At 35.3% G+C, this 13,546-nt stretch overlaps 1 protein-coding gene across 1 annotated transcript; it reads right to left on the bottom strand.

The window, feature by feature from the left end:
* Positions 1–4,005: 4,005 nt before the first annotated feature.
* Positions 4,006–12,642, bottom strand: mettl8 (methyltransferase like 8). Its single transcript, XM_015388674.1, has 10 exons — positions 12,480–12,642; positions 12,299–12,390; positions 12,052–12,206; positions 11,860–11,940; positions 11,695–11,744; positions 8,075–8,135; positions 6,285–6,424; positions 5,293–5,399; positions 4,749–4,814; positions 4,006–4,301 (listed from the first exon to the last, which is right to left on the bottom strand). Exons 1-10 carry the CDS (start codon positions 12,629–12,631, stop codon positions 4,147–4,149), a joined length of 1,059 nt encoding a protein of 352 aa, XP_015244160.1. The 5' UTR covers positions 12,632–12,642; the 3' UTR covers positions 4,006–4,146.
* Positions 12,643–13,546: the final 904 nt, after the last annotated feature.

Genomic DNA, 13,546 nt, shown 5'->3' with positions numbered 1-13,546 from the left:
AAAAATGGTCTCACAAACCTTAGAAAAGTGCATATGAATAACTTAATAGTGAAGAGTTAAAATAAACAAATAAAATACTGTTTTAGGATTATAAACACTGTGCAACTATGCCTTAGTCAGATTTACCATTAACTTGTATGGAGACTTCAATTTAAGATATCTAGAATTAATTAATTACTGACTGTCTGAAATACACATTTCAGATATCTAAGATTAAATTACGACTAGTCATAAAGTAATTTCAAGATATCTTGATTTTAGTTTTAACTAGTCATAATTCTAATTAAAAATATCTCAAATACCATCATAATTCATGATATTTTAAATGTATTTTAGGATAGGAGGTATGTGGTTTTGACTAGTGAAAATTTTATTATAGATATCTTAAAAGCAAATAATGACTAGACAAAACAAATGTAAAGATATCTTGAATTGTAATGTTGACTATTCAAAATTCATTTTAAGATATCTCTAAAGGAGTTAAAGATATCTTGAATTATTCGGCTTTTCCATTAAAGATATCTTAAATTGACATTCTAACTAGTCAAAATGTGTCATGATCTTTTTAATGGGCTTCCAGGAGGATCATTCCTGACTGTCAGTTTAATCCACAGGAGGAAAAGTTTAATCAGCGTGTGACACTTTAAATGACAAATCCGGTGTCGTAATTTGAGATATCTTGAAAGGAGTTTTGACTAGTCTAAATTTAATTTAAGATATCTCGAATTATTATTCTTCCTAATCAGAACGTAAATACAGATATCTTAAATTACCATTCGGGATATTCAAAATTTGGTTTTGTCTAGTCAAAATGTATTTTAAGATATCTGGAACGTAATTATGGATGCTCAGACGAAACCAAATTTATGTTAAAACGGCTCGCCATAGTGCACCTGGAGAATAAATAACCAATATACAGCTATGGCATTTTTACATCAATTAATTTTTTTAAATAGCAGCAACATCACAGATGTGCAAAATGACAGCAGCAAATGTATTTAACTGACTAAGATGCAATTTGTGCAAAATCAGCATGATTGTAACAACTTATTGGGTTTGTTGGGAACAGTGGTGGTTATAGACTCTTGCAGCTGCTGGGAGGAAGGATCTGTGATAATGCTCCATGGTGCATTTAGGGATCAGCAGTCTGTCACTGAAGGAGCTCTCCAGTTCTGCAACAGCTTCATGCACGGGGTGGGAGACATTATCCAATAGAGATGTTAATTTAGATTATATATTTTTTTGCCAGCTCAATCAATGTAATTAAGCGTATTTGTAATTTGAAAATATTTTGTTAGTTCATATATCAAATTATTCCAGATTTTGATTCATGAATTTATTTGTAAAAGAATGAAAAACACAGACATGCTGAAAGGGAAAACTCCCCAGTAAGCTGACCTGACAGAAGGGAAATTATCACAACCCTTTCTTCCCAAATCATACACCTGCATTTTTGTTTACTGTACAGGTTATAATCCTAATACATGGTGAATCTTATACTATAAAAAATGTATGTCCGTACTTTTTTAATATAACCCAGTGAATTTAGACACTTTGAGAAAATCCAAAATGCTCATAAACGTGGTTAGAATATACCTATGAACACCAAATGAAAAGCTGGAGAAAAAAAAAAAACTACCACCATCATTTTCTTCACTCTCACCAATTATAATTTTTTTTCTTTATAATGATTTGTAACTTTTCTTTTCATATTTGGGCATTGCTTGGACATTGCTTAATATTCACATTCAGATTTCATGTTTGCCTAATGCACTGATCCGAAAAGTTAGAGGTACAGTTTAGAAATAAAATTAATTGAAAATTTTTTTAAGGGTTTTTAACAATGTATTCATGGCTAGGTTAAATTCTATTACAAATTAATTAATATTTAATGACCAACTTCGCATTGCAGTATGTTGAGTCTATAAAAAATCTAGAAATAATTGCAGTTTTTCTGTGGTAGTTTTATTATTTAAGAGACCATAGCTTATGTTTGAAAATGTTCTTGTAAGCCAGGAGTCCAGCAGTAAACTGCTTTCCTAATGGATAAACTTCTTCACACTATTTTTGATATTAGATCATTTCTTGGTTTATTTGCGGTTTTTAAGTTATCTAACAAATTTGATCAGCTGAGGTGTTGAAAGTTGTGTCAAAACAAAGAATTTAACATATCAAACACAATACTTAAAAAAAAAAGAGAAAGAGTTTGAGTTTCCCTGTTTGATTTAAACTTATAGTCTAAGCCAAAACCTTTTGTTATTGGTGTGATTGAAACGCACAAAACACATAAAAAGTTAGTAAGAAATTAACCTGATAAAAATATAATTATGCAAACTGGAGACAGTTTAAATACAACAGTGGACAGGTCTTATGTTTTGCGTTATAAAATGTTCATATACTGTTCATTTGTAACATTTAAAGCTACAGTGTGTAACTTTTAGCGACATCTAGCGGTCAGACTGCAGCAACATGAACATCTCCCCACTACCGCTTCTCCCCACCAACAGTACGGCGAGCGTTACGGGACAAAATGTCTTCCACGACGTCTGCATCACCTACCTTCTCAAGTGATGAGGTTTGTTTACATAGATAATTTTACAGATAGTATTTCATTAGTCTGTGTAGGTATAGATTTCATGTAGACTTAAGATAATAAATATACCCGTTATTTTTTCTACATCGTTGTGACGTTTTGGTGTTCTCGCAATCGCTAGTTTGTTGGCTCTGCGCTGCCGTAGCGCAAAGATGTCTGCCTCCATGGCTGCGAGACCCGCTCCTATGTAATTATAAATAACGAATTCTAAGGCAACGCAAATATTAAGGTTAAGAGGCTGAGCTCGTAGATGATGATAAATAACATAGTTATGTATAATATATTACATTTCTGACTGTATATCCCAGTAATTATTACACACTGTAGCTTTAAGGAAACAATTAAATGATCAAGGCATATCTTTTTTTTTATTTTATTTTTTTTTTTACGTCTGGTACAGTTCTTTTGTAAAAGGTATTTGTTTCCCCTGAGGTCTTTCAGCCAAAACTTTCAGTTTTTTGTGTTTTTATTATGGGAGTATATGATGTAACAGTATGATTTAGGCATTTTCTTCTGAAAATCCCCCAAATGTGATCTACAGTGGTACTTACCCTTCTATATCCCTGTACCTGTAAATAAAGATTGCTGTAAGCAATGGTGAACTGTCAACATACGCCATGCTTTGGAAAAAAAACATTTTCCATTAGTTATTTGAAAATAGAAAGGCCATTGCCCATCTTGGAGCCTACTGAAACCAAACTGACAGCACAGATATTAACTTCATTAATAATGCCAGGGTTAAACCTGGACGTTTAGCAGGGATCCACAAATCAGGTGGGGAAAGCTATTGATTATGCACTTCACAAATTTGGCCTTTATGAACGAGTGGCAAAACGAAAGCCAATATTGGATCAGATAGCTCATAAATACTTTATTTTTCTTCTTTTCCATCTTGAGGACACTGTGTTTAGAGATGCTTTTCCACAAACCAAGCTGAGCTTGAGCTTTTTGCAAAGGAAAATGGGCAACAGCTTCAGTTACATACCCCCAAAAGACTTACAGCTGCAATTGCGATCAAAGGGGGTTCTACATAGTGTTGTCAAGAAATGGAAACCGTTTTTAGAATTTACTTAGAAATTATCTTTTAAACAAGGCAATTTTTTTAACTCCACTTACCAACTTTGCAGCATTTTGAGTCTATAAAAAATCTTAATAAAAAACAAAGGGTCTGGTTATGATGTGTTCAAGGGGTGTGAAAAGAGGACACCATCATTACTAAAGTGCACATTTTAACTGGGAAATCATGAATTATCATGCGTTTATTTAAACCTTTTTTGTATTTTCTGTCCTCCTAAAATTTGCATGTTAGGTGAAGACAAGACCAGTTTCTATAACAAAGCTGCCTAATAACTTAAATAACCTCTGATTATTAACACACTGAAATAAAAAGACAGCACTATAATATGCTTCTTAATTTTATTAAAATTATTTTGCTGCAGTTTAAATGTCATACAAAAATTAAATAGAAGATATATTGCAATAGAATACACAAGATATAAATAGTATCAGAAAAGCATAAAAAACACACACACACAGCTGTGCTTCCGGGGCTTTCAGGAGGGTGATGATGGAGGTGGTTTCCTGTACTTGCTCTGCATCCACACCCGACGCATTACAACCTTCTTTCCACGGTTCACTTGTAGTCGTTTGTCCTCCAGATTCTGGATTTCCTCAAGTCCAGCTTTGGAAAATAAATCATGGACCTCTTCTGTAAACGAAGCATAAAACTCGATCAGTGGCCAGTGCTGCAGTCTGTTTCTCCAAAGCTAGATAGTCATTCAGAAATAACAGGCTGTTATGACTTGGTTTTGTTACATTCTAAAAAATGAAACCCCAGACTAAAGAAAATAATACAAAAATCCTCAGATATATCCCACAGACTGCCACCCTGGCTCTCTGTGCAAGCAAGACCCTTAACCCCCGATTGCCCCCCTGCACAGTGGCAGCCTTCGCTCCCCAAAGGAGATGGTTTAAATGCAGATACTTAATTTCCTAATTGTGAGACCAATAAAGTTCAATAAAAAAAAAATTGAAAAAAGGGAAGATGTACATGACTGCATTGTCTATTAAACATCAAACGGTTTCATAAATGGCGGATATGATTTTGTTGACGTCTGTTTTAAGGTAAACACACACCTGTAGATCTGGACCGTACCTTTTGTAAAGAAGTAAACACAGGTTCCATCTCCACGAGTGTAGAAATTGTCTGATAAGCATCGACCTAAATAGTTGGAAAAAGAAAATATTTAAAATGTATTTAAAAATAGAGCTAAGAGTGGCATTAAGTGCATTCCAGGTTCCTAGACTGAAATGCATTTAATGCCACTATAAGAACTTAAAAAATATATACCATTTAATAATTATTTGCTTCCTGATCATCCAAATGTTGTTTCATTACTCTCCTACTTCCTCATATTTCCTTGTGTCATACTTTCCTTCCTTCTTTTCATACTTGTTTGCTTAATCCATTTCTTTTATCACCCCTTTATCTGACATTTCCTTCTTTCTTCCTCATATTTTAAGACTTCTCTTAATTTCCTTCAATTCAAAGAGAACTTACTTTTTAGAATCTTTTTAAAGAAAAATGGTCAAGAATAAAAAAACGCTAATCCTGGAAAAGCCTCTAATTTCCTAATGAAATATATTTGACATTACTATCTGAATACTTTGTTTGCTTTAAAGGTAATGATGAACCATACCCTTCTTAAACCTTAGTTGTGAAAAGTCGTATCTCCCATAATCTCGGAAAAGGAAAACCCCTCCTGGTTTCAGATACATTGAAAGATGGTTCACCACTCTTTGCATTCTGCAAATAGGAAGAAATCATCACATACTGCTGTTTGGTGTGAACAACATATACATATATGAAGGGATATTTATTACAGATGTGTCATACACAAAACCACAACACGCAGGAAGAAAAGACTAAATTTAGTCACATTTCGATCATAAACATAAGAGTATTTTAAGGGGAAATGTATGTGATAGAACATAAATGGTTTTACTTTATTTGACAAATAAATGCATGTGATTTGTGTTTTCATTGATTCTTCTGGAGGCGGTACTTGTAATGTGTTTTTAACAATATATCATGACATCCTTATACAAACTGGTGCTCAATTGTGAAAGGAATGAAAAAATCAGTTTTTTTTTATAACCCATACAGAGTAAATCTATTTATGGTGTCATTATATCTACAAGTCTTTTAGGTTCTCAAACAGCTTTGCAAAGACTAAAATAGTCGTCCATCCTGCCGTGAAACAGGAGTGCCCCTGTGAACATAAATGTTTAATCTTTAGTTCATTCTGTAGGTCCTCTTTTACTGCTTCCAACAAATTTTTATTCAAAAATAGATTCTACCTAGCTGAAGAACAGAATATCATAATGATTCCACCACCATGTTCAATGATAGGTAGAGTGTGTTTAATATTATTCTTTTGCCACATGCAAGCCGTTACTAATAGCAGAAAATCCATCAATCTTTTGTTTTTGTCACCTCACAACTATGTGCTATCTTCTGTTTAATCTATTGCATATACAAGACCAGTGTCTGTAGTTACAATGTCAGCAACAGTCATTTGGTTTAAAGAAAAAATGACTCAAAAGTTGAGCAGCAGGACGGTGGGTTGGAATGCTGTGAAGGGAAAGTTTAAGTGGTTAAATCCCTTTCTATACTCTAACCCTCACGTACCGCTGTGGATGGATGGAGGAGAGCACAAAGACCGCTAGGATGACATCCAGGCTCTGAGGAGGAAAAGGAAAAGAGGTCTCCTCCTTACAGATGTCATGGACAAAGGCATGACAAACAGAATCATCATAGTCTGGATGGTCCTATTAAAAGGAGAAGAAAGTGGGTCATATTCACTTAATTATCACCACTTTAAGATAAAATATATTTTTTCTCTTTAGCCTAAGACAAAATTTTTTCACATTTTGTATACAGTATATATATATATATATATATATATATATATATATATATATATATATACTCCATCTACAGGGATTAAGTTTGAAATACAGAAATGTATTTAATGCTTTGTAGAAAAGCTTTTTGTAAGTTGTGCATATTTCACCCTCCAAACATGGTGAACCTCTGTCCTGGTCTGAAATCTATGGTTCCTCTTAGTAACTGTAAATGGGTTTTTACATATTGAAATATTTGTGGTCATGTGAGCTATGAGTAATACTTGTATGAATGAAGATGTGTATAGATATGTATAAATGTGTATGTTTATATGTAAATAAATGTATTTTCTGCTCACCTAATGGACTTTTGGAGCAGTATGGCAAAGTAATTTAAATAAGAATCTTATTTAATAGTATTGCTGCTGTTGTGGACTATAGAAAGGTATAGAGATGTTATTAATTAAATGTAAATTCTTTATAGCACTTTCAAGAAATAAGCACTAAATTATACATATACCGTATCTGTTTTGAGTTCAGTTTAAGTCCACAAAGACAGAGCAGCGGAATTTGCATGTTAAATTTGAATAAAAAATTTTAAAAAGGTTTTTCTAAAATAAAGTTCTTTATTTTTTTATCCTCCAGCTTGTAACAGGCATCCTTTATGGATTGCATTTAGCTCCACGTATCTCACATGTAATTTGATCAGTTTCCTCATGTGTTCTTCAATAAAAGCCTACTTGCTACTATGGTTGCCATCCTGTTTCAATAGGAAGGTGTGCAATGTTACTATTCTTGCAACATTACATTTTACATATACAGTTTATTTTTTGTCTCATTTATCAGAGCCTCTCCTTCCATGTGTTGTTCTTATGGCTTTCCTATGCTGATCTTTACATTAAAGCCAAATTCATGGAGGTAATAGTTGATATCATGTCAACAGATTCTCCCAACTGAGCTACTGACCTCTACAGATCCTCCAGAGTTAACATGAGGTTCTTGGCTAATTCTGTGATAAACGATTCATAATCCGTTTCCCTAATAATTCCTTATGCAGCCTTTGAGTTAATTATGTCTGGGTAGATTTGCAGTTGCATCATGCTCTTTCTACTTTTGTGTAATGACTTCAAACAGTAAAATAGTGGAAGATAAGGATGTTTTCATCCTTAACTGTGCTTTAAACTTCTCCACAGATTTATCCCTGACAATATATCACACAGGTGGGCTATGGGATAAATAACTGACTGCTACAGGAAGTGAGTAGCACCAGCTTTTATTCTGAAGGGTCTGAGTGAAAGAGTCTAAATACAAACCCTTTTCAGAATTTTATACGGAGAATAAATAAATCATGCATCTTTTTCTTTCGCACACAAAATAATTTGCTGTTTTGTGTTGGCCTATCACACTATCACACATGGATGTTTCTCGTTCTGTGTTTATTAAACAAGTTCTGCTGTTAATCTGGGTTGAAATAAGCATCTCTATTTAGTTTTCAAGATGAAGAGGACACTTAATTGTTAGCTCATTTAGATCTAGGTCACAGTGACTACATCGTCTTTTGTTTTTAATTATTACCTTAACCAGCTGAATGGCACGAGGGGAGAAGTCACAGCAGTAGAAAAATGAGTCTGTGTTCCTGTGAAACATAAGAATCAACTCTGAATCTACTATAACATCAAAATTAGGTAAATAATACTGAGACCTTTTGTAATATTTTCTCTCTTTAATTGGGGACTATGCTTTCACTTTAACAAAAGATAAACAATGACAGCATCAGGAGCTACATCTGTTTTTTTGTTCACATTTAAAATTTATTCTTATATAAAATGCAAAGACAAAAAACATGGTTGTTTAAATTCTTTGTTTTGAGTTCAGTTTAAGTCGGATGATGGTCAAGGATCTGCGTGTTTGATAAAATTTTGAGGCCCATGTTGCAATTCCTTTATTTGGATTTGATTTTTGAAACTAGAGATAAACAACATATCAGCACCAGCTGATATTAGTAATTTTTAATGTTTTGGAATAAGTCCTGACCCCAATTTCAGAAAAGCTAAATTCAGCCTGGCTTGAATAGGAGATCTAGCATGAGGAGTGCATCCTGGCTTCATCTGCTCCACAGATGAAAACTCAGACTCCACGGGTGTGGCTACGTAAAGCCGGGTGTAAGTAACCGAGATAAATGCAGATCTGCAGTTTTTTTTTTCAAAAGGCCAAGAGATAAATTACAGATTTATTGATTCTGCAAACAAAAGTGGATCGACTAAATACCTAAACAGCCTAAAATACACATTTCATAACCACTTCTCTCTGAAATGAAAACCTGACAATTGAAGAAGTTACTGGTTATCTTTTTCAAATGAACAGCTATTAATCTAAATCTAACTAATATGACAACAATTGCCGATATCACAGTTTATAATTTTATACTATATTTCTATATTATTATTCAGCCCCTCCATGGTACAGGGGTTTAAGTCTTTGCCTTCAATGCTGGATACTTGGGATTAAATACTTCATAAAAGTAATAGGATGGAAAAATGTTATTAATCAGCAGATAATTTTTTATAGAGTAACACCTTATCAATAGCATCAGGGAATTCTGCATTAAAGAACGAAAGCCGTAGTCCACCTGTTCCAAAGTTTATTTCGTGATGTTTTGCCTAATTCAAACAATGTTCCTAAACTGCAGAATCCCTACTTAATGTAGATTATTATTATTATTATTCTCTGGCGGTGGATAGCTATGAAGATGTGCGTATTATCCTTTTAATGCCAAATTCACACTTCTAATAGTGCATCAAACAGTGTCTTTGCTAAGATGTTCAGCCTCTCTTACTGCATACGAATCTGAGGCCACAGGTCATCTGTATAATGATGAAGGCATGGCTCTGTTCTGTGAGGTGCTGAATTTTGGGAATCTTTTGGAAAGCAGTCTGCAGAGGTAGCGGATGTCCCAAGAAAAGCAGTAATGCTAATGCAGGTAATTATCTGGAACAATTCAATTTATGTGTTTCTCTATCTCCTTCAACACAACTGTCTATTAAAGAACCAATGGTCTTAAAGGCCTTTTTATTAAGCGTAGAACAGCAACCGTCCAAAAACACATCAAACAGTTCCATTGTCGACATTGAAAATTTTAAAATTTATAATGGTATATGCTACTGTAACAATGTTAATGAAAATTACTTGACTATATAACAGTATTTAATAATGGTTTGATAAAGAAATGCTGCTTTTTTGAAACCAAGTTGCGGATTCATTTGGTCCGAGTATTTGAAAAATCCTGACTTAATCCCTTATGTTGGTTTTGTGAAATAGGCTCCTGTACTTTACTCAATATAAGTAACACACATCTATTACCCTTTAGCTGCCGTTTTTTGGTCCTTCTGGAAGGAAGAGGTTAGTTGTTATATAGTTTATAGGTAGCTTGAGGCACTAAACAGCACTCCAGCAGTGAACGTTGTTCCACAACGGGAACAGAAGGCACTCTACCTTGACACAGCTAATGTGTGGAAGACTCTGAGGAGAGTCAACCCAAGGAAGGCCCCAGGCCCCGATAACATACCTGGTCGGGTGTTCAAGAGTGTGCAGGTCAGCTAGCTGGTGTCCTAACAGACATTTTTAACACCTTTCTGGTCCAATCCAGAGTGCCAGCATGCTTTGGGTCATTTAATGACTACCGGCCTTTTGCACTGACTCCCATCATGATGAATTGCTTCGAAAGGCTGGTTAAAGAACACATCGTCTACCCCAACATTCGACCCATTCCAGTTTGCCTACTGACAGAATCGCTCCACTGAGGACACAATCTCCTCTGCTCACCTGAGCCTGGCACTCCTGGAGAAGAAGAACACCCACGTGCAGATGCTGGTCCTGGACTTCAGCTCAGCTTACAACATCATCATCCCACAGTATGTTATAGGAAAACTGGAACAGCTTGGCTTCAATACACCCCTCTGCAATTGGCTGCTAGACTTCCACAAAGACAGACCTCAATCAGTCCAGGTTGGACAGAACACCTCTGATGTCATCACCCTAAGCACAGGCTCCCCTCAGGGCTGAGTCCTAAGCCGCCTACTATTCTCCCTGATGACACATGACTGCATCAACACTGCAAATTCCTGGGGGTGCACATCACAGACACCCTCACCTGGAATGTAATCACCACCTCACTGGTCAAAAGAGCACAAAAGCACATGTACTTCCTGCAGAGGATGAGAAGAGCCCACCTGCCCCCCATCATCCTCACCACCTTCTACAGAAGCACCATAGAGAGCATTCTCTCCATTAAAGACATTTCATCCCAGCGCTGCGTGTCCCGAGCCCGTAACATTATCAATGACCCCTCACACCCCCACCATGGACTGTTCTCCCTGCTATCCTGTGGGAAGAGGCTTTGCAGCATTCAATGCAGGACCAGCAGATTCTGCAACAGCTTCTTCCCCACTGCCATCAGACAGGTGTTGAAATGTTGAAAAAAAACTCTAAATCAAGTCACAGACTCTGCACCACACTGATAACACCAAACCAAAATATTGCATATCTGCACCATATATATTCGTCTTGAAATGCTCTGAACTTCCATATCAATGCATTTTTGCACCATGTTTTTTCCCCCACACTGTTTACATTTGATCACTGCTGAACTTTATAGAATGGAAATGTTCATTCACTGTCTGAAAGTTGTACAAAACTAAATTTCGTTTTGCATACACTGTAAATATAAAATGACAATAGAAGTTGTCTAAGTTGAGTTTTGTTTGAGCATCTAACAGTTATAGTAATGCAGCACAGGATTGTGGGGTTTTTAATAGAAGAATTGGAAAATATTTAGTATATAATTTAAATAACATAAAATATAAAGCCTTATAATATTTGATAAAGATATCAACCCAAATCATAATATTTGTTTTTTAAAACTAGGATGTCTATTAAGAAACCTGCAGCAAATTTGTCCTTTATGTTCAGTCATTCCACTTTATTGAAAAATAAAAGCAATTTTTTCTCAAATTAAAACTACGTTAGATCTCAGAATGAAAATTTCAAACTATAGAAAAGGGTAATTTCGCTCACTCAGCAAATCTGTACACAAAAAAACTAATTCAATCTAGAAACCTTTAGAAAAAGTCAAACCTTTAGAAAAAGTCAAACCTTTAGAAAAGTCGTTTTGTGCAAATGAGTAAAAAATGACCTACTTTATGGCATTAAGGATGGGAAATACACTGTTTCCAACTCCACATCCAACCTGGGGAGAGAAAAGATAAAAAGCAAAGTTAAAGCAGCTGAATAACATCATAAACATGTAAAGCTAAGGAAAAGGAAAAGCAGGAACATAACAGTAGGTGGACAATTATAAAAACCTCCAAGATCCTAAAAGATGTTTGCTGTCCAGGAAAAAACGAGGCCTCTGCGACCACTTCATTTGGCTCTGGTGTTGGTTCCTGGAAGAAAAAAAAAAAAGAAAGGTATCTGTTTTATGGCTGCGCTGAATGCCATCATTGTGTTGACTGTGTACCAATCCCAGTCCGCCTGGGAGCTGCTGCTGTTGCTACCTGATGACTGAGGCATATGTTTGTCCTTTTTTCCACAGATGAAGGAAGCAGCTCTGGGAACTCTAAAAACAGCCACCTGCGATCTTTGAAGAATTTATCTTGATGCACCTCATAAAAGTGGTCCCAGTACTGACTGGCATTTGTGACAAATTTACCTAAAGGGAGGAAACAGAGTCAATTAAAAAAAAAAAGTTGGTTCTATAATACATAAGTGGTTATTTGAAGGTAATTTAAATGTATTCATAACCTTGTTCTGTTAAAGGAAGTCGTAATCTTGAATTTTCTTCTGCCCTCTGCCGAGCAGCCTCTTTGTCCTCCTCTGTCCACTGCACATGGTCCCTAACAGCAGAAGCATTACAAATCTGACAGAAAGGACTTTCTATGTATTCTCTAAAGAGTAAACAGCGGCTGTACGAATCATCACTAACCACATGTTGTGTTTAAAGATGTCATCAGGGTTGGTCAGAACTCGTGAACCCAGAGGAGCCGTTGGTCTTACATTGGTGCTCTTTAATCTCACGTGAAATCGAAGGAGAGCAGAAGCCTGTTTGAGCACAGAGAAGCTCCACTGCTTATGCATTTACCCTGCAAAAGATCAAAGGAGTTTGGTTATGTTTATTTTATCGTGAGAGACAAAAAAAGACCCCCCAAAAAACACTAATAATAATTATTAGAAACAATATACCATCAAAAAAGGAGCAGAATACTTATTGAAATCCCTAATAATGGTGTACCAATGCCACTAGAATACATCAATGTTTTAATGCACATTCAAATTAAATTTTTTTTGTCTTTTTTATTAGAAAAAAAACAACAACCTTTAATTCAAGTATGAATATCCAGTTGAAAAAAAGGAGAGAAAGAACAGACTTTAACAAATTCTCCAGTGTATCAGTATAGGCAATCACAATTTTCCTAGCACAAATGTCACAGAAATATTTTCGTATTTATACATTTAAGTTGGTTAGAGTCTCAAAGGTTACTATGACACAGCCCGTCTGCCTTAGGATGCATGATGAGTCACGTTTATCTTGCCACAACACACAGCGATCAGGAAATATCATAAATAAAAACTGCAGAGAACTTCAGCAAAAAGTTGCAAATAAAGAGTTAGGGAGATTTGTCAAAGAAAACAAAAACATTTTTTTCCTGTTTTACCATCAGAACTCCAAGCATAATTTGGCTCCAGTTAGTTTGAGGTTTTCAGCTACAAACAGTTGAAGTGGATTGGTGGGAAAAGATGTATAAATACTTGTAAAATCCCAATATTAGGCACAGAGGAAGAACTATAATGAGGTGGATCTGTTTCTCTGGGAACCTTTGAATTACCAGGACATGGTTATTAAACAGTTCTAACAGTTTATTAAGGAAAAGAAAATGAAAATAAAAGGTAGGCAGACAGTGAAAGTACCATGCCTTAAAGCTGAAGTCTGTAAGTTTTTAAAAATCACTTTTTTGTTATATTGGCTAAAACTGTCCCTATGCCCAGACAGCA

Source organism: Cyprinodon variegatus, unplaced genomic scaffold (genome assembly GCF_000732505.1).
Source record: "Cyprinodon variegatus isolate N-32 unplaced genomic scaffold, C_variegatus-1.0 Scaffold432, whole genome shotgun sequence".
Taxonomy (NCBI): Eukaryota; Metazoa; Chordata; class Actinopteri; order Cyprinodontiformes; family Cyprinodontidae; genus Cyprinodon; species Cyprinodon variegatus.
The sequence above is the reverse complement of the archived record's forward strand: the minus strand, read 5'-3'. Positions and strand labels throughout refer to the sequence as shown.

Excerpts from the sequence above, each read along its gene's own strand:
- mettl8 (XM_015388674.1), bottom strand. The coding sequence starts at position 12,631 with ATGCATAAGCAGTGGAGCTTCTCTGTGCTCAAACAGGCTTCTGCTCTC. Across the intron at positions 6,425-8,074 it reads GTGCCATTCAGCTGGTTAAG|GACCATCCAGACTATGATGA; the intron begins GTAATAATTAAA and ends TCCTTTTAATAG. Across the intron at positions 5,400-6,284 it reads TCCTCCATCCATCCACAGCG|AATGCAAAGAGTGGTGAACC; the intron begins GTACGTGAGGGT and ends TCCTATTTGCAG.